Here is a 21,248-nt window from a genome sequence, read left to right as displayed (position 1 = left end):
ACAGTATGTATGCTGCACTGAAGCTGGCCTTTTTCTTGAGTGCAAATGACGTTTGAGTTAGAGCTGCTTGAAGGAGAGCGGAGAAAATGGAGTGGAGATTGTGTGTGTGTGTGTGTGTGTGTGTGTCAGAAGACTAATGTGACTCCTTTACAATATTCACAACGGCTGGATAAGATGTCGCACCTCTTGAGTGTGCACTGTTACACGTTACAGGTACACACAATATCTACATTGCGGACCCATTTACACACTAACACACAAAGTGAGACACAATCTCTTTCTCTCTAAGGTACTTTTACGAAGTATGGTAAAACATAGCTAAAACCTGTAGCGACAGAAAGCCTTGATTATCTGCTGATAGTAGATCACAATAGAAGGAAGCCTTGATGACAGACCAGACCAGACCGCACCAAACCAGAACAGACTGGACCAGAATATAACAGAATAGAACAGACCGTTCCAGAGCAGACTGCACCAGAATAGAACAGACCAGATGGGACCAGACCAGATGGGACCAGAACAGACTGGACCAGAACAGCTCCCACTGAAGGACTGAAAGGGAAAAAACTGTTTCGGGTTAAATGCCCCCGACAGAGCCGGGAGTACTACTGACCAACCAGACTCTATGTCAATACTACAGTACTACTGACCAACCAGACACTATGTCAATACTACAGTACTACTGACCAACCAGACTCTATGTCAATACTACAGTACTACTGACCAACCAGACACTATGTCAATACTACAGTACTACTGACCAACCAGACTCTATGTCAATACTACAGTACTACTGACTAACCAGACACTATGTCAATACTACAGTACTACTGACCAACCAGACTCTATGTCAATACTACAGTACTACTGACCAACCAGACTCTATGTCAATACTACAGTACTACTGACTAACCAGACACTATGTCAATAACTACAATACTACTGACCAACCAGACACTATGTCAATACTACAGTACTATTGACCAACCAGACTCTATGTCAATACTACAGTACTACTGACCAACCAGACACTATGTCAATACTACAGTACTACTGACCAACTAGACACTATGTCAATACTACAGTACTACTGACCAACCAGACTATGTCAATACTACAGTACTACTGACCAACCAGACACTATGTCAATACTACAGTACTACTGACCAACTAGACACTATGTCAATACTACAGTACTACTGACTAACCAGACTCTATGTCAATACTACAGTACTACTGACCAACCAGACACTATGTCAATACTACAGTACTACTGACCAACTAGACACTATGTCAATACTACAGTACTACTGACCAACCAGACACTATGTCAATACTACAGTACTACTGACTAACTAGACACTATGTCAATACTACAGTACTACTGACCAACCAGACACTATGTCAATACTACAGTACTACTGACCAACCAGACACTATGTCAATACTACAGTACTACTGACTAACCAGACACTATGTCAATACTACAGTACTACTGACCAACCAGACACTATGTCAATACTACAGTACTACTGACCAACCAGACTATGTCAATACTACAGTACTACTGACCAACCAGACTATGTCAATACAACAGTACTACTGACCAACCAGACACTATGTCAATACTACAGTACTACTGACCAACCAGACACTATGTCAATACTACAGTACTACTGACCAACCAGACACTATGTCAATACTACAGTACTACTGACCAACCAGACTCTATGTCAATACTACAGTACTACTGACCAACCAGACTCTATGTCAATACAACAGTACTACTGACCAACCAGACACTATGTCAATACTACAGTACTACTGACCAACCAGACTCTATGTCAATACTACAGTACTACTGACCAACCAGACTCTATGTCAATACTACAGTACTACTGACCAACCAGACTCTATGTCAATACTACAGTACTACTGACCAACCAGACTATGTCAATACTACAGTACTACTGACCAACCAGACTATGTCAATACTACAGTACTACTGACCAACCAGACTCTATGTCAATACTACAGTACTACTGACTAACCAGACACTATGTCAATACTACAGTACTACTGACCAACCAGACATTATGTCAATACTACAGTACTACTGACCAACCAGACTCTATGTCAATACTACAGTACTACTGACCAACCAGACACTATGTCAATACTACAGTACTACTGACCAACCAGACTCTATGTCAATACTACAGTACTACTGACCAACCAGACTCTATGTCAATACTACAGTACTACTGACCTACCAGACACTATGTCAATACTACAGTACTACTGACCAACCAGACTCTATGTCAATACTACAGTACTACTGACCAACCAGACTCTATGTCAATACTACAGTACTACTGAACAACCAGACACTACGTCAATACTACAGTACTACTGACTAACTAGACACTATGTCAATACTACAGTACTACTGACCAACCAGACTATGTCAATACTACAGTACTACTGACCAACCAGACTCTATGTCAATACTACAGTACTACTGACCAACCAGACTATGTCAATACTACAGTACTACTGACCAACCAGACACTATGTCAATACTACACTACAGTAAAGCATGGACCATGGTAAAATACTATGACAGTAAAACACTATGACAGTAAAACATGGACCATGGTAAACACTATGACAGTAAAACATGGACCATGATAAAATACTATGACAGTAAAGCATGGACCATGATAAAACACTATGACAGTAAATCATGGACCATGATAAAACACTATGACAGTAAATCATGGACCATGATAAAACACTATGACAGTAAAGCATGGACCATGATAAAACACTATGACAGTAAATCATGGACCATGATAAAACACTATGACAGTAAATCATGGACCATGATAAAACACTATGACAGTAAATCATGGACCATGATAAAACACTATGACAGTAAAGCATGGACCATGGTAAAACACTATGACAGTAAAGCATGAACCATGGTAAAACACTATAACAGTAAAGCATGGACCATGATAAAACACTATAACAGTAAAGCATGGACCATGATAAAACACTATGAATGCTACTGTTGAGTTAATTAATGAACTATAGGCCAGACATCGGTCTGTTATGACACGAAAGATACAGCTATGTATTATATATGGTGTTCCCTACAGGTTATAGAAAAGAGCAGCAGTTCTGTGCTATCAGACCCCAGTCCTGCCTGCCTGCCTGCCTGCCTGCCTGCCTGCCTGCCTGCCTGCCTGCCTGCCTGCCTGCCTGCCTGCCTGCCTGCCTGCCTGCCTGCCTGCCTACCTGCCCGCCTGCCTACCTACCTGTCTGCCCACCTGCCTGTCTGCCCGCCTGCCCGCCTACCTACCTGTTTGCCCGCCTGCCTGCCTGCCTGCCTGCCTGCCCGCCTGTCTGCCCGCCTACCTGTCTGCCCGCCTGCTTGCCTGCCTGCCTGCAAAAACGCTACAGTAAATACTACAGTATACTACAGTCTGCGAAAACCCTACAGTAAATATAGTACAGTCCGCAAAAACACTACATTAAATATAGTACAGTCCGCAAAAACACTACATGAAATACTGCAGTATACTACAACCCCAAAAAACACTACAGTGATTACTTTAGTGTATACTAGTTTTCTTTAGGTACAGTATTTATAGAATAGTTAACTGTAAATACTAGAGTAAATACTACTAAAGTCCGCAAAAACAATACACTGATACATTTTACTTTATGGGTTGGTTATGTAGGCTTCTTCTAACCCATCACTTTCTACTACATATAATAATATGATTCAATTATATCTTTACATTAAAAACCAAAGTCTATCAGAATTCCAGTCACTCCAATAAATGTTATACACCTTGATCTTCAAGAATAGGACTTGGAAACATTGAAGTATAGATTAGCCAAATTGTTTTACCTGAACTATGGACTTATTAGCCAGTCCTACTCTGTTGTTTATGATTTTGTTGTCATGAGGACTGATTTGGCTCAATGATTCTAGTTGAAAAATAAATTCTGCGCTCATGGAATGGCATGCTTGAGCACTACTGAAAACTGCTATTTACATGTGAACAATGAATGCCATATGATACATTTGCTACAGGCCTATTGTTTACCTTTTTGTTAGTGACACTTTGATATCTTGATAATATGCACCTGTTTAAAGGGCAAATCCACAGATGAAACATTAACAAAACGGTCACACCACCTCTGTTTTGGTTAAAAAGCTGAGGGATGGGCCTGGAGAAATGTAACCACTCTCAGATTAATAGACAGAGCTATAGATGCAAGAACTGACGATCCATGATATCACAATGATTGTTTTAACCATGTTATGAGGCTATACAGTGTTTGTTTACATTTACAATGTTTACAAACATTACAGACAAACAAGTTATATTTGGGGTTCTGATGGAGTGTGACAGTTGAACTAAACTCATGAGGCACGTAATCATCCATTTTTTTCCGAAAGTATCTGTAATCTGATTACAATATTTTTGCTGTTAACGGATTACAGTTACCATTTTTTTGGTAATCCCTTACATGTAACAGATTACATGTAATCCGTTACTCCCCAACCCTGGGAACTACTCTCAGGATGTACTGAACTTGTGTGCATCTTCAGTGGCACCCTAATTCCTAAATAGTGCACTACTTTGAACCCTGGTCAAAAGTATTGAACTAAAAAAAGGGAACAGGGTGCCATTTTAGATGCACACTTCCTGGTTGCGTTCACTTACTGTTTAGATGACATCATCGACTAGAGTAACATCATGTGTTGGGAGCGTTATCGTTATGATTTTTACACCACTGATCCAGAAACAGATGTAATATTTAGGTTCTGATAATCTAGGTTTGTTTGACCTGGGCTGAGAACTGAACAGAAATCAGTGCTTAGGGGAGATACAGAAGCATCTTGGGTGGATACAGTCTGTAGATGAGTAACACTTCCTGTAAAGCAGTGGAATTCACCTGACCACATACTGTCTGGTGCACTGACGTCAATGTAAAGTTGTAGTGTTGGAGGGGAGAGAAGTGAGGGGGATCAGTCTGTACTACAGTAACAGTCTTTAACAGTACAGCTCTTTCAGACCGGAGCACAGAGAACCCAAAAACTCCCAACAATCAACTGCTGAATAATTCACTACTATTCTTCATTACAAAACCGTTTTGACTCGTTCCCTTGACCGTAGCACAGTCGTTTCAATGATCTGACCCCTTCAGTCTTTAGGTTGGCTGCAGGGCACTGTGAGGTCACCAGGTGAAAGTTACAGTGGCCTGAGAGGGACACTAGAGATCTATGTCAAGGTAGGGCCCCAGTGTAACACAGCAGTGACGTTGGAGAATAGCACGTGTGTGGGTAATGACACACTAACACAACACCTGGTCAAACAGCTAGATCAAAACACTGTAGGACACAAGTACGCACATGGCATTATGTTAAAGCACCATCATCATCATAATCTTCCTCCTCCTCCACACCATCATCATCAAGATCAATCCCAAAATGACTTCTCAGTTCTGAAGAGTATTTCCCGTTCTGACATCCTCTCCAACAGAAAAATGTCAAACCTTGTTTACTAGAGAAATAGACTAGACCGTAGGTAGAGAAACAATCAGCAATAAACATTCATGTCTAATATGTAACAGACTACCTTGTACAGACAAAGAAAGCATTTAACTGGTTGTTTAAAGGTTAGAAGGCATTGAAGTGATGTTGTAAAGATTGGAGAAAAAAAAGTCACAAAAAGTATTCCAAAGTTATGGCTTTTTCTCGCTTTCCCTTTCTCGTTCTCTCGCCCCTTCTCTCTTTCCCAAACTATTCACTCCTGGATCGTCATTCCTAGAAACCAACTCCTTCCTTCACTCATTCTTTCCACTGCTTTACTTCAGGGGTCCCCAGAAAAGAAAAGAGGGACGATGGAGAGAGTGAACACTTGCTTTCATTCACTACTACTTCCTGTGTGTTTGCCCACCGCTCCCACACCCTAACCCCTGACCCTGAGGTCAAAAGGCTTGCCATCGCTCTTACCGTTAGTCCCGGCTACAGCCGTGCGTGTGTCCGACAGGGAGTATGTGAGACGTGCAGACCACCATGCAGTCTTGGGAAAGTCCGACCAATGAACAAGATGCTGATTTCATCAAGGCTATCCCTTCATCGTTCACACACTAACTCCTCCTCCTCCTCCTCCTCCTATACCCCTCCCTCATTCTCTGTATCCGCTCCCTCCTCAGGCTTTCTGGCACTCTTCTTTACTCTCTCTGTCTCTCTTTCTCAACTCCTCCCTCCTCTGGCTTTCTGACACTCTTCTTTACTCTCTCTGTCTCTCTTTCTCAACTCCTCCCTCCTCTGGCTTTCTGACACTCTTCTTTACTCTCTCTGTCTCTCTTTCTCAACTCCTCCCTCCTCTGGCTTTCTGACACTCTTCTTTACTCTCTCTGTCTCTCTTTCTCAACTCCTCCCTCCCTCCCTCCCTCAATCATTCACGGTTTCAAATAGTCCTATTTTTCTTCTCCTCTCTCTTCTGTCTCATGTTCTCTCTCTCTCTCTCTCCCTCAAACTCCTTTCCTCTCCTCTCTCATGTTCTCTCTCTCCCTCCCACACTCCTCTCTGCTCTTTTCTGTTCTCACATCTGGCTGGTGGAAGGGAGGTGGGCTTGGAATTTAGAGGGGACTCAGACACACACACACACAGAACACAGGGTGGGACCACACACACACACACACACACACACACACACACACACACACACACACACACACACACACACACACACACACACACACACACACACACACACACACACACACACACACACACACACGGGGTGGGACTACACACACACACACACACAGACACACACACACACACACACACACACACACACACACACACACACACGGGGTGGGACTACACACACACACACACACACACACACACACACACACACACACGTTTCTATACTTCCCTAATCTCTCTCTCCTTATTTGCCCCACTAAGTCTCTCCCTCTGTGCTGTTCGTCTCTTTCCCTTCAGTTTGTTCTATGTTCGAGGAATGCACGTCTCTTTCTCTCTCGCTAAAGTAGCAGTTTCCTGCACGCACAAAAAAGGAAACCACTTTCTATTCTCTTTTTTCATTGTCCCTGTGCGAAAACAACACCACTCAAAACCAAACTGACCAGCACACACAGACATATAAACACACACACACACACACACACACACACACACACACACACACACACACACACACACACACACACACACACACACACACACACACACACACACACACACACACACACACACAAAAGAAAGCCATTTCCTCTTTTTGGTGTGCACTTTAGCGATTACAGAAATGATCAAAGCGGCGATTACAGGAAGGATTGCAGTTGATATGTAGCCATTAATATAGGTAAAATAAATAAATAAAAAATGGTAAATGGAAGAGGATGTGGGCTTCACTGCCCCGTTGGTATACAGTATATAGAAACAGACTAAAACATGCTACAAAAACGTGTCGGCCCTGATAGAGAAATTGGACAATGGCTGCTCTGCAAGTACAACCAGACGTGGCGTAAACAACAGATCACTGGACGTCTATGAACACGCTACATTACATTGATGAGAAGTGGGACATGAAGTACGTACTGACAACTGAGAACATGGAGGAGAGGCACACAGCAGAGAACCTAAAAAAACGGCATTAAATACCATGGTTGATGAGTGGGTGGGGGACAGCAGTAAGCATCGTCTGGTAGCCATGACTGTGGTAGAAGAAACTGCATTGACCCCTAGCAGTTATAGGCAAGGACCATCTCCATTCGTCGAGGCATGGACACTACATGGTGTTGAAAGGGTTCCACAGGGATGCTGGCCCATGTTGACTCCAATGCTTCTCACAGTTGTATCAAGTTGGCTGGATGTCCTCTGGGTGGTGGACCATTCTTCAAAAACATGGGAAACTGTTGAGCGTGAAAAACCCAGCAGCGTTGCAGTTCTTGACACAAACCGGTGTGCCTGGCACCTACTACCATACCCCGTTCAAAGGCACTTCAATCTTTTGTCTTGCCATTCACCCTCTGAATGGCACAAACACATAATCCATGTCTCAATTGTCTCAAGGCATAAAAATCCTTCTTTAACCTGTCTCCTCATCTTCATCAACACTGATTTTAAGTGGATTTAACATGTGACATCAATAAGGGATCATAGCTTTCAGCTGGATTCACCTGGTCAGTCTATGTCCCGGAAAGAGCAAGTGTTCTTCATGTCGTTTAAACGATACAAAAAATGTCTGTTTAAATGTTAAAGCTGTAATATGTACGTTTTTGAGGGCGACCCGACCACATTCACAAAGAAATGTGCATTGTAGATCTGTCATTCCCATTGAAAGCAAGTCTAGGAAGCGGTAGATCTGTTCTTTGTGTGCTATTTCTATGTTTCCCGTTGTTAAGTTTTGTTGTTCCAGTCTTTTACTTTCGGTTTTGTACACCAGCTTCAAACAGCTAAAAAAGAAAATATTTGGGGTTTATTGAAAATATATTTCACAGTGGTTTTAGATGGTACAAATTGCTTGTTTTGTCACATTAACTGAAATACAAATTCTGTATATTGCACCTTTAAGAATTGTTTTGCTTTTGTCACATCCTTAACACACACACACACACACACACACACACACACACACACACACACACACACACACACACACACACACACACACACACACACACACACACACACACACACACACACACACACACACACACACACACACACACAAACATGGGGATTCTGACTATTACACTAAGCAGACATACCCTATATCCCACAGCACACCCTGAGGTTTGCTCCTCTGTAAGGCCGATATGGTCTCCTGTGTCAGGGGGGCAAAACATCACATGTAACCATGTGATGTTTAACTGTTTACTTTGCGGACTAATGCTCTCCTGAGACTGGGTTGCTGGCGGGCTCCGACTCTATAACACTCTCACCTAACTGTCAGTGTGTGTACGTATCAGTATAAAGGTGTGCATGGTTACGGTTTGTACTATTTCGAGACACGTACTGTGTGTGAGAAACTTCTGACAAATACCTACAGTGTGTGATACCTCAGCCAGATGCCCTTACCTCACCCAGATGCCCTTACCTCTGCCAGATGCCCTTACCTCACCCAGATGCCCTTACCTCACCCAGATGCCCTTACCTCAGCCAGATGCCCTTACCTCAGCCAGATGCCCTTACCTCACCCAGATGCCCTTACCTCTGCCAGATGCCCTTACCTCAGCCAGATGCCCTTACCTCAGCCAGATGCCCTTACCTCACCCAGATGCCCTTACCTCTGCCAGACGCCCTTACCTCAGCCAGACGCCCTTACCTCAGCCAGATGCCCTTACCTCACCCAGATGCCCTTACCTCACCCAGATGCCCTTACCTCTGCCAGATGCCCTTACCTCAGCCAGATGCCCTTACCTCACCCAGATGCCCTTACCTCACCCAGATGCCCTTACCTCTGCCAGATGCCCTTACCTCAGCCAGATGCCCTTACCTCAGCCAGATGCCCTTACCTCACCCAGATGCCCTTACCTCTGCCAGATGCCCTTACCTCAGCCAGATGCCCTTACCTCAGCCAGATGCCCTTACCTCTGCCAGATGCCCTTACCTCTGTCAGATGCCCTTACCTCTGCCAGATGCCCTTACCTCAGCCAGATGCCCTTACCTCAGCCAGATGCCCTTACCTCAGCCAGATGCCCTTACCTCAGCCAGATGCCCTTACCTCAGCCATATGCCCTTACCTCTGCCAGATGCCCTTACCTCAGCCAGATGCCCTTACCTCAGCCAGATGCCCTTACCTCACCCAGATGCCCTTACCTCAGCCAGATGCCCTTACCTCAGCCAGATGCCCTTACCGCTGTCAGACCACACATATGGCAGATCCCCTGTCTCTATAGCCATCCATCCAACGTGATCCAGTAGAGATCAGATGGTGGACCCACTGGATCCTCTGGTCTGTAGTAATGTTATAGTCTGGTAGAGAGGAGGACAGAGATACTCTGGTCTGTAGTAATGTTATAGTCTGGTAGAGAGGAGGACAGAGATACTCTGGTCTGTAGTAATGTTATAGTCTGGTAGAGAGGAGGAGAGAGAGATACTCTGGTCTGTAGTAATGTTATAGTCTGGTAGAGAGGAGGACAGAGATACTCTGGTCTGTAGTAATGTTATAGTCTGGTAGAGAGGAGGAGAGAGAGATACTCTGGTCTGTAGTAATGTTATAGTCTGGTAGAGAGGAGGACAGAGATACTCTGGTCTGTAGTAATGTTATAGTCTGGTAGAGAGGAGGACAGAGATACTCTGGTCTGTAGTAATGTTATAGTCTGGTAGAGAGGAGGACAGAGATACTCTGGTCTCTAGGATGGTCTGGTAGAGGAGAGAAGGAGAGTATGAAAGGGAGGAGAATATGAGAGGGGAGAGTATGAGAGGGAGAGAGTATGAAAGGGAGGAGAATATGAGAGAGGGCGAGGAGGAGAGTATGAGAGGGAGAGAGTATGAGAGGAGGAGAGTATGAGAGTATGAGAGGGGGAGAGGAGGAGAGTATGAGAGGGGGAGAGGAGGAGAGGGGGAGAGGAGGAGAGGGGGAGAGTATGACAGGGAGAGGAGAAGAGTATGAGAGGAGGAGAGTATGAGAGGGGGAGAGTAGGAGAGGGGGAGAGTATGAGAGGGGGAGAGTATGAAAGGGGGAGAGTATGAGAGGAGGTGAGGAGGAGAGGGGGAGAGGCTGAGAGGAGCAGAGTATGAGAGGGGGAGAGGAGGAGAGGGGGAGAGTATGACAGGGAGCGGAGAAGAGTATGAGAGGAGGAGAGGGGGAGAGTATGAGAGGGGGAGAGTATGAGAGGGGGAGAGGAGGAGAGGGGGAGAGTATGACAGGGAGAGGAGAAGAGTATGAGAGGAGGAGAGGGGGAGAGTATGAGAGGGGGAGAGTATGAGAGGAGGAGAGTATGAGAGTGAGGAGAGGAGGAGAGGAGCAGGGGGGAGAGAAGGAGAGTATGAGAAGAGGAGAGGAGGATAGGGGGAGAGGAGGAGCGTATGAGAGGGGGAGATAAGGAGAGTATGAGAGGAGGAGAGGGGGAGAGGAGGAGAGTATGAGAGGGGAAGAGGAGGAGAGAGGGGAGAGGAGGAGAGGAGGAGAGGGGGAGAGGAGGAGAGGAGGAGAGGAGGAGAGTATGAGAGTATGAGAGGGGGAGAGTATGAGAGTATGAGAGGGGGAGAGGAGGAGAGGGGGAGAGGAGGAGAGTATGAGAGGGGGAGAGGAGGAGAGTATGAGAGAGGGAGAGGAGGAGAGTATGAGGGGAGAAAAGGAGAGGGGGAGAGTATGACAGGGAGAGGAGAAGAGTAGGAGAGGGAGGAGAGAAGGACAGTATGAGAGGGGAGAGGAGGAGAGTATAAGTGGGAGGAGAGTATGAGAGGGGGAGAGGAGGAGAGTATGAGAGAGGGAGAGGAGGAGAGTATGAGGGGGAGAAAAGGAGAGGGGGAGAGTATGACAGGGAGAGGAGAAGAGTAGGAGAGGAGGAGAGTATGAGAGGGGGAGAGGAGGAGAGTATGAGAGGGAGGAGAGTATGAGAGGGGGAGAGGAGGAGAGTATGAGAGAGGGAGAGGAGGAGAGTATGAGAGAGGGAGAGGAGGAGAGTATGATAGGAGGAGAGTATGATAGGAGGAGAGGAGGAGAGTATGAGAGGAGGAGAGGGGGAGAGGAGGAGAGTATGAGAGGAGGAGAGGAGGAGAGTATTAGAGGAGGAGAGGAGGAGAGGGGGAGAGGAGGAGAGGGGGAGAGGGGGAGAAGATGAGAGGAGGAGAGGGGGAGAGGAGGAGAGGGGGAGAGTATGAGAGGAGGAGAGGGGGAGAGTATGAGAGGAGGAGAGGAGGAGAGGGGGAGAGGGGGAGAGTATGAGAGGAGGAGAGGGGGAGAGGGGGAGAGGAGGAAGCTCCAGTCCAGTGCTGCTCTCTTCTATTAATGATCAGCTCAGTCTGTACAACAGGAAATGAATCGTGATGTACACAGAATGCTATCATACTGAGAGAGAGAGAGACAATGAGTAATACCTCTCCCCTCCTCCCCCTCTCCCCCTCCTCCCCTCCTCCCCCTCTCCCCTCCGGTATTACTCATTGTCTCTCTCTCTCTCAGTATGATAGCATTCTGTGTACAACAGGAAATGAATCGTGATGTACACAGAATGCTATCATACTGAGAGAGAGAGACAATGAGTAATACCGGAGGGGAGAGGGGGAGGAGGGGAGGAGGGGGAGAGGGGGAGGAGGGGAGAGGGGGGAGCACTGTGTGGTAAAATAAACACAGCTGTACGTGGTGTTTGATAACCAATGGAATGCAATGTACAAAAACATGTCAAACTCTTTCAAATCTCCATCTAGTCTCATCCCATCTAGTCTCATCTAAGTCAATAACACTCCAAAAGCCAAAGAGATTATTCATTAATATTTTATATACAAAATTCTAATATTTGTACAAGTATTTTCAACATTTTCGCAGCATTATAATATTAATGATACATACTTTACGTATATTAATCTTTTCATATTTGACAGTACATACATAAAAATGCACAACTCAAGGTCTAGCTTAGTTTGATTGTATACTGTAAATACATGCTCTGGTGTTAGGATTTTCTTTACAAACTGCTGTGGTGGTTTTCTAACTTACAGTAAGATTAAAACAGTTTGAGTGTCAGAGTTCACTTGTCAAAAAAACAAAACAAAACAAAAAAAGAAACAAAATGAAAGACAGGAACAAATCAAGAAATCTAGAAAGTGAACACTGCATTACTTGGCACGTGGTGCATACTCCATCCACCCCCTTCTCCATCTATGTGATATTATTGGATGGCCCACCTTTCAATTTTCTCTTCCAGCCAATGGCAGGCAGGTAATATTTGTGACATTCACAGAACGCCCAATGACTGGTCGAGTTAATTTTGCATGGTCCGGTGACCCGGGTTTGTTCATTTTAGACCATTCCATTGGTCCTTAAGTGAAATCTCCACCCACACAAGGCACCGGGGCCATGCAAAACAAACTCCACCAATGAGAGCAATGGTGGAACTTTTGGGCGGGGCTAACATGAGAGTCAGGTCTCAGTAAGAGGATGATTGACAGCCGACAGAAGTCGAGTATGACATGATCATTATAACACCCGTGTGTTTGTGGTAATGCTAGGGGTGAGACAGACGCTTCTAAACATTACCTGGTAGTTAACATGCTCTAACATTTGTTCATCAAGATTGGACAAGACTGGACATGAGATTTATAAAAAAGGTCTAAATGACTGCCCCCCCCCCCCCCCAACAACAACAATAAAAAACAAACTAGTCAATGTTTGGCTATTTCCATTCCATGTAGACGTACAGGCAAACAGTATCTGCAGTAACAGTTGAAAAGAGAAACTTAAGTTGGCAAAATAAATACATGAATAAATATAAAATCTAGAGAGGAGGTTAAAGGTTATGTCATGAGTATAGTGTACTGTATAGGAGCACACAGTCCCTCAGGCTGAAGTGGAGAGGGCCGATGCCGTAACCATTAAGCCCACACAGCTCTGTTCTGTTCACACAGCCATCTGACAGTAAAACACCCCACACCCAAGTCTGTACTACACCCTGTCAACTAACTCTAGTACCTCACCCTAGTCTGTATTACACCCTGTCAACTAACTAACTCTAGTACCTCACCCTAGTCTGTACTACACAATGTCAACTAACTAACTCTAGTACCTCACCCTAGTCTGTACTACACCCTGTCAACTAACTCTAGTACCTCACCCTAGTCTGTACTACACCCTGTCAACTAACTAACTCTAGTACCTCACCCTAGTCTGTACTACACCCTGTCAACTAACTAACTCTAGTACCTCACCCTAGTCTGTACTACACAATGTCAACTAACTAACTCTAGTACCTCACCCTAGTCTGTATTACACCCTGTCAACTAACTCTAGTACCTCACCCTAGTCTGTATTACACCCTGTCAACTAACTAACTCTAGTACCTCACCCTAGTCTGTACTACACCCTGTCAACTAACTCTAGTACCTCACCCTAGTCTGTATTACACCCTGTCAACTAACTAACTCTAGTACCTCACCCTAGTCTGTACTACACAATGTCAACTAACTAACTCTAGTACCTCACCCTAGTCTGTATTACACCCTGTCAACTAACTAACTCTAGTACCTCACCCTAGTCTGTACTACACCCTGTCAACTAACTCTAGTACCTCACACTAGTCTGTATTACACCCTGTCAACTAACTAACTCTAGTACCTCACCCTAGTCTGTACAACACAATGTCAACTAACTAACTCTAGTACCTCACCCTAGTCTGCATTACACCCTGTCAACTAACTAACTCTAGTACGTCACCCTAGTCTGTACTACACCCTGTCAACTAACTCTAGTACGTCACCCTAGTCTGTACTACACCCTGTCAACTAACTCTAGTACGTCACCCTAGTCTGTACTACACCCTGTCAACTAACTCTAGTACGTCACCCTAGTCTGTACTACACCCTGTCAACTAACTCTAGTACGTCACCCTAGTCTGTATTACACCCTGTCAACTAACTAACTCTAGTACCTCACCCTAGTCTGTATTACACCCTGTCAACTAACTAACTCTAGTACCTCACCCTAGTCTGTACTACACCCTGTCAACTAACTCTAGTACCTCACCCTAGTCTGTACTACACCCTGTCAACTAACTAAGTCTAGTACCTCACCCTAGTCTGTACTACACCCTGTCAACTAACTAACTCTAGTACCTCACCCTAGTCTGTACTACACCCTGTCAACTAACTAACTCTAGTACCTCACCCTAGTCTGTACTACACCCTGTCAACTAACTCTAGTACCTCACCCTAGTCTGTACTACACCCTGTCAACTAACTCTAGTACCTCACCCTAGTCTGTATTACACCCTGTCAACTAACTCTAGTACGTCACCCTAGTCTGTACTACACCCTGTCAACTAACTCTAGTACCTCACCCTAGTCTGTACTACACCCTGTCAACTAACTCTAGTACCTCACCCTAGTCTGTACTACACCCTGTCAACTAACTCTAGTACCTCACCCTAGTCTGTATTACACCCTGTCAACTAACTAACTCTAGTACCTCACCCTAGTCTGTACTACACCCTGTCAACTAACTAACTCTAGTACCTCACCCTAGTCTGTACTACACCCTGTCAACTAACTAACTCTAGTACCTCACCCTAGTCTGTACTACACCCTGTCAACTAACTAACTCTAGTACCTCACCCTAGTCTGTACTACACCCTGTCAACTAACTAACTCTAGTACCTCACCCTAGTCTGTACTACACCCTGTCAACTAACTAACTCTAGTACCTCACCCTAGTCTGTACTACACCCTGTCAACTAACTCTAGTACCTCACCCTAGTCTGTACTACACCCTGTCAACTAACTAACTCTAGTACCTCACCCTAGTCTGTACTACACCCTGTCAACTAACTAACTCTAGTACCTCACCCTAGTCTGTACTACACCCTGTCAACTAACTAACTCTAGTACCTCACCCTAGTCTGTACTACACCCTGTCAACTAACTAACTCTAGTACCTCACCCTAGTCTATACTACACCCTGTCAACTAACTAACTCTAGTACCTCACCCTAGTCTGTACTACACCCTGTCAACTAACTAACTCTAGTACCTCACCCTAGTCTGTACTACACCCTGTCAACTAACTAACTCTAGTACCTCACCCTAGTCTGTACTACACCCTGTCAACTAACTAACTCTAGTACCTCACCCTAGTCTGTACTACACCCTGTCAACTAACTAACTCTAGTACCTCACCCTAGTCTGTACTACACCCTGTCAACTAACTCTAGTACCTCACCCTAGTCTGTATTACACCCTGTCAACTAGCTAACTCTAGTACCTCACCCTAGTCTATACTACACCCTGTCAACTAACTAACTCTAGTACCTCACCCTAGTCTGTACTACACCCTGTCAACTAACTAACTCTAGTACCTCACCCTAGTCTGTACTACACCCTGTCAACTAACTAACTCTAGTACCTCACCCTAGTCTGTACTACACCCTGTCAACTAACTAACTCTGTAACTCTAGCACCTCACAAACCTCACCTGTTTTTATTGTCTGCGTGTGTTCATCTATCACTATACAGTGAAATCATTTTAACCAGGGCCAATAGGCAGCCATTTTCTTCCCAGTTCAGGTACATATCCCTGTGTTTGTGATGGTCTGAGGAGGGATGAGGGTTAGCGCTGTGATTTTAAGGCTATGTAAACCACAGGGATGGTCCTGTAGCGACCCTGGAGACAGGTCAGGTCAGATCCATCCACAAGTGTTTTCATCACAGGTTAGGGTGATGGGTGTTGGGCTATGCGTATCAGTCTCATGTGTTTTCATCACAGGTTAGGGTGATGGGTGTTGGGCTATGCGTATCAGTCTCATGTGTTTTCATCACAGGTTAGGGTGATGGGTGTTGGGCTATGCGTATCAGTCTCATGTGTTTTCATCACAGTTTAGGGTGATGGGTGTTGGGCTATGCGTATCAGTCTCATGTGTTTTCATCACAGGTTAGGGTGATGGGTGTTGGGCTATGCGTATCAGTCTCATGTGTTTTCATCACAGGTTAGGGTGATGGGTGTTGGGCTATGCGTATCAGTCTCATGTGTTTTCATCACAGGTTAGGGTGATGGGTGTTGGGCTATGCGTATCAGTCTCATGCTAGTAATATATAAAATTAGAGGATGTACCTGTAAGGGTTGTTCTGATATAGCCCCTGGTACAGTAAGCAGACATTCATTCACGTGTGTGTGTGTGTGTGTGTGTGTGTGCGTCTGTGTGTGTGTCTGTGTGTGTGTGTGTGTGATATGAATGCAACAGTGAAGGTATGTGGTGTTGTGTCACACTCCACTACTTTGATGCATACAGTGAAAGTCTCTGATTGGTCCCTCATCAGTCATGTGCCTGCTCCAGGCCCTCTCATTGGCCCAGAGGACCAGGAAACATAACATTTATTAACTTCTATCCTGATGTTCATCTCCCTCTCTTCCACGGAGCGTGTCTCCTCTTTCAACTCCATCTTGTGATAGGCTCTCCTCTACCTATCCTCTCTCCACCTCCCCTCCTTCTCTCCTCTCCCTATCCTCCCCTCTCCCTATCCTCTCTCCTCCACTCTCCCTATCCTCTCTCCTCCCCTCTCCTCGCTCCACCTCCCCTCCTCCCCTCTCCTCTCCTCTCCCTATCCTCTCGCCACCTCCCCTCCTCTACCTATCCTCTCTCCACCTCTTTTCTCCTCTCTCCACATCATCTCCCCTCCTCTCCCTATCATCTCCTCTCCTCTCCCTATCCTCTCTCCACATCATCTCCCCTCCTCTACAGGACGTGTCTCGGCCTTCAGTTTGACAAAGTCCTTGGCCACCTCGTCGGCCGCACGCTGAGACAAGATACGCATCACCGTTACGCCCGTCTCGTCCTTCTGGATGATTCCGCCCAGCGGGCACCAGCACACGCACGACTTCCTGTCAGCCACATCTCGGAGCTGGACCACGGCCACGCCCACAACACGGTCGGCCCGGCCGAAACAGTAGTCCTTCACCGTCACCTGCAGCTCATAGCAGTCTGGAGACTCCTTACCCAGGATGCTGTTGGAGGGATAGAGCGAAAAGGTAGAAGTGGTTCAACATTGTTGTATAGTGTACACTACAGACTAACGGTGGAATCCTAACTTTAAATCTGTTCACATTACTGTAAATCTAACAGTGGAGAATGGATGGTTGTTGTACATTACTGTAAATCTAACAGTGGAGAATGTATGGATGGTTGTTGTACATTACTGTAAATCCAACAGTGGAGAATGGATGGTTGTTGCACATTACTGTAAATCTAACAGTGGAGAATGGATGGTTGTTGTACATTACTGTAAATCTAACAGTGGAGAATGGATGGTTGTTGTACATTACTGTAAATCTAACAGTGGAGAATGTATGGGTGGTTGTTGTACATTACTGTAAATCCAACAGTGGAGAATGGATGGTTGTTGTACAGTACTGTACATCTAACAGTGGAGAATGGATGGTTGTTGTACATTACTGTAAATCTAACAGTGGAGAATGGATGGTTGTTGCACATTACTGTAAATCTAGCAGTGGAGAATGAATGGTTGTTGTACATTACTGTAAATCCAACAGTGGAGAATGGATGGTTGTTGTACATTACTGTAAATCCAACAGTGGAGAATGGATGGTTGTTGTACATTACTGTAAATCTAACAGTGGAGAATGGATGGTTGTTGTACATTACTGTAAATCTAACAGTGGAGAATGGATGGTTGTTGCACATTACTGTAAATCTAGCAGTGGAGAATGGATGGTTGTTGTACATTACTGTAAATCTAACAGTGGAGAATGTATGGGTGGTTGTTGTACATTACTGTAAATCCAACAGTGGAGAATGGATGGTTGTTGTACATTACTGTAAATCTAACAGTGGAGAATGGATGGTTGTTGTACAGTACTGTACATCTAACAGTGGAGAATGGATGGTTGTTGTACATTACTGTAAATCTAACAGTGGAGAATGGATGGTTGTTGCACATTACTGTAAATCTAGCAGTGGAGAATGGATGGTTGTTGTACATTACTGTAAATCCAACAGTGGAGAATGGATGGTTGTTGTACATTACTGTAAATCCAACAGTGGAGAATGGCTGGTTGTTGTACATTACTGTAAATCTAACAGTGGAGAATGGATGGTTGTTGTACATTACTGTAAATCTAACAGTGGAGAATGGATGGTTGTTGCACATTACTGTAAATCTAGCAGTGGAGAATGGATGGTTGTTGTACAGTAGGATCTAAATCTAACAGTGGAGAATGGATGGTTGTTGTACAGTAAGGTATAAATCTAACAGTGGAGAATGGATGGATGGCTGTTGTACATTACTGTAAATCTAACAGTGGAGAATGGATGGTTGTTGTACAGTAGGATCTAAATCTAACAGTGGAGAATGGATGGTTGTTGTACAGTAGGATCTAAATCTAACGGTGGAGAATGGATGGATGGTTGTTGTACATTAGTGTAAATCCAACAGTGGAGAATGGATGGTTGTTGTACAGTAGGGTCTAAATCTAACAGTGGAGAATGGCTGGTTGTTGTACAGTAGGATCTAAATCTAACAGTGGAGAATGGATGGTTGTTGTACAATAGGATATAAATCTAACAGTGGAGAATGGATGGTTGTTTACAGTAGGATCTAAATCTAACAGTGGAGAATGGATGGTTGTTGTACTTCACCTTTTAATAAAGCTTTGGTGATTAATATTTATTTAAAAGTAATCTCACAAGCCAAACCCTCGAGTTTTGGCACTTGCGCTGCCGGAGCGCCAGCCGAAAATAGTTGTCAGGGTGGTGAACACATGAAAGTGGAGTTAAAGTGAAGGGCGACCTACAGGTGTTGGGTGGAAGCTCAGTGGGTTAAGAACTCACAATTGGAAGCCCTCATTGTACTTGGCTGTCCAGCTGTTGTTCTTTGACTTGGTAGTGAACTTCCTCTTCTGGGCTGCAAGGAGCGGACCAATCATATTGACCTCCACGAAGGGACGGAACATCCCTGATGTCTGCCACTTCATGTCATTCACCGCTATCACTGTAGGGGGAGAGAGAGACAGGGAGGGAGAGAGAGGAGAGAGTGAGAGAAAGAGCAAGGGAACAACTGGTGAGAAATTAAAGCAATCGTGTGAGAGCAGTAGAAGGAAGGAGACGGAAAGATGAGAGATGGAAATATGAGGGATCGAAAGATAAGAGATGATGGAAAGATTAGAGATGGAAAGATGAGAGATGGAGAGATGGAAAGATGAGAGATGATTGAAATATGAGAGATGGAAAGATGAGATATTGAGAGATGAGATGGAAAGATGCGAGATGGAGAGATGTTGAGATGAGATGGAAAGATGAGAGATTGAGAGATGAGAGATGAGATGGAAAGATGGAGAGATGAGAGATAGAAAGATAAGAGATGGAGAGATTAGATGAAAAGATGAAAGATGAGAGATGAAAAGATGAGAGATAAAAAGATGAGAGACAGAAAGATGAGAGATGGATAGATGAGAGATCAGAGATGGAGATGGAAAGATGAGAGATGGAGAGATGAGATGGAAAGATGAGAGATGGAGAGATGAGATGGAAAGATATGAGATGAAAAGATGAGATGGAGAGATGAGATTGAAAGATGAGAGATAGAAATATGAGAGATGGAGAGATGACAAATAGAAATATGAGAGATGGAGAGATAAGAGATGGAGAGATGAGAGATGGAAAGATGAGAGATGGAGAGAAGATGAAAGATGAGAGATGGAGAGATGAGATGAAAGATGAAGAGAGGAGATGGAAAGATGAGAAACAGAGAGATGAGAGGTGGAGAGATGAGATGGAGACATGAGATGGAAAGGTGAGAGATGGAGAGATGGAAAGATATGAGTTGGAGAGATGGCAAGATGAGCGATGGAGGGATGATATGGAAAGATGAGATGGAGAGATGAGAGATGGAAAGATGAGAGATGGAGAGATGAGATGGAAAGATGAGATGGAAAGATGAGAGATGGAGAGATGAGATGAAAAGATGAGAGATGGAGAGATGAGATGAAAGATGAAAAGATGAAGAGAGGAGATGGAAAGATGAGAAACAGAGAGATGAGAGGTGGAGAGATGAGATGGAGACATGAGATGGAAAGGTGAGAGATGGAGAGATGGAAAGATATGAGTTGGAGAGATGGCAAGATGAGCGATGGAGGGATGATATGGAAAGATGAGATGGAGAGATGAGAGATGGAAAGATGAGAGATGGAGAGATGAGATGGAAAGATGAGATGGAAAGATGAGAGATGGAGAGATGAGATGAAAAGATGAGATGAAAAGATGAGAGATTGAGAGATGAGATGGAAAGATGAGAGATGGAGAGATGAGATGGAAAGATGAGAAACAGAGAGATGGAAAGATGAGAGATGGAAAGATGAGAGACGGAAAGATGAGAGATTGAGAGATGGAGAGATGAGATGAAAAGATGGAGAGATGAGAGATTGAAAGATGAGATGGAAAGATGAGAGATGAGATGGAAAGATGAGCGATGGAGAGATGAGATGGAAAGATGAGAGATTGAGAGATGAGATGGAAAGATGAGAG

At 44.6% G+C, this 21,248-nt stretch overlaps 2 protein-coding genes across 3 annotated transcripts in view; both read right to left on the bottom strand.

The window, feature by feature from the left end:
• The window catches only part of LOC106570854 (putative phospholipid-transporting ATPase IM), a 43,457-nt gene extending 36,978 nt beyond the window's left edge, over positions 1-6,479 (bottom strand). The window contains exon 1 of one of the 2 annotated variants that reach the window (XM_045695365.2): positions 6,038-6,479. The gene's annotated coding sequence lies outside the window, so the exon portion shown is untranslated. The remainder of the gene's footprint in view (positions 1-6,037) is intronic. The other variant, XM_014143423.3, reaches the window with a different exon arrangement.
• Positions 6,480-12,484: 6,005 nt separating this feature from the next.
• LOC106570851 (protein unc-13 homolog B) overlaps positions 12,485-21,248 on the bottom strand; it is a 79,296-nt gene continuing 70,532 nt past the window's right edge. The window contains exons 27-28 of the mRNA XM_045695361.2: positions 19,557-19,716; positions 12,485-17,713 (exon numbers count right to left, since the gene is read on the bottom strand). Coding sequence (XP_045551317.2) covers positions 17,431-17,713; positions 19,557-19,716 — 443 coding nt within the window. The 3' untranslated portion in view covers positions 12,485-17,430. The remainder of the gene's footprint in view (positions 17,714-19,556; positions 19,717-21,248) is intronic.

The sequence above is a fragment of the Salmo salar genome, chromosome 15 (assembly GCF_965601325.2).
Source record: "Salmo salar chromosome 15, fSalSal1, whole genome shotgun sequence".
NCBI classification, from domain to species: domain Eukaryota; kingdom Metazoa; phylum Chordata; class Actinopteri; order Salmoniformes; family Salmonidae; genus Salmo; species Salmo salar.
This window is presented reverse-complemented; position numbering and strand designations above follow the sequence as displayed.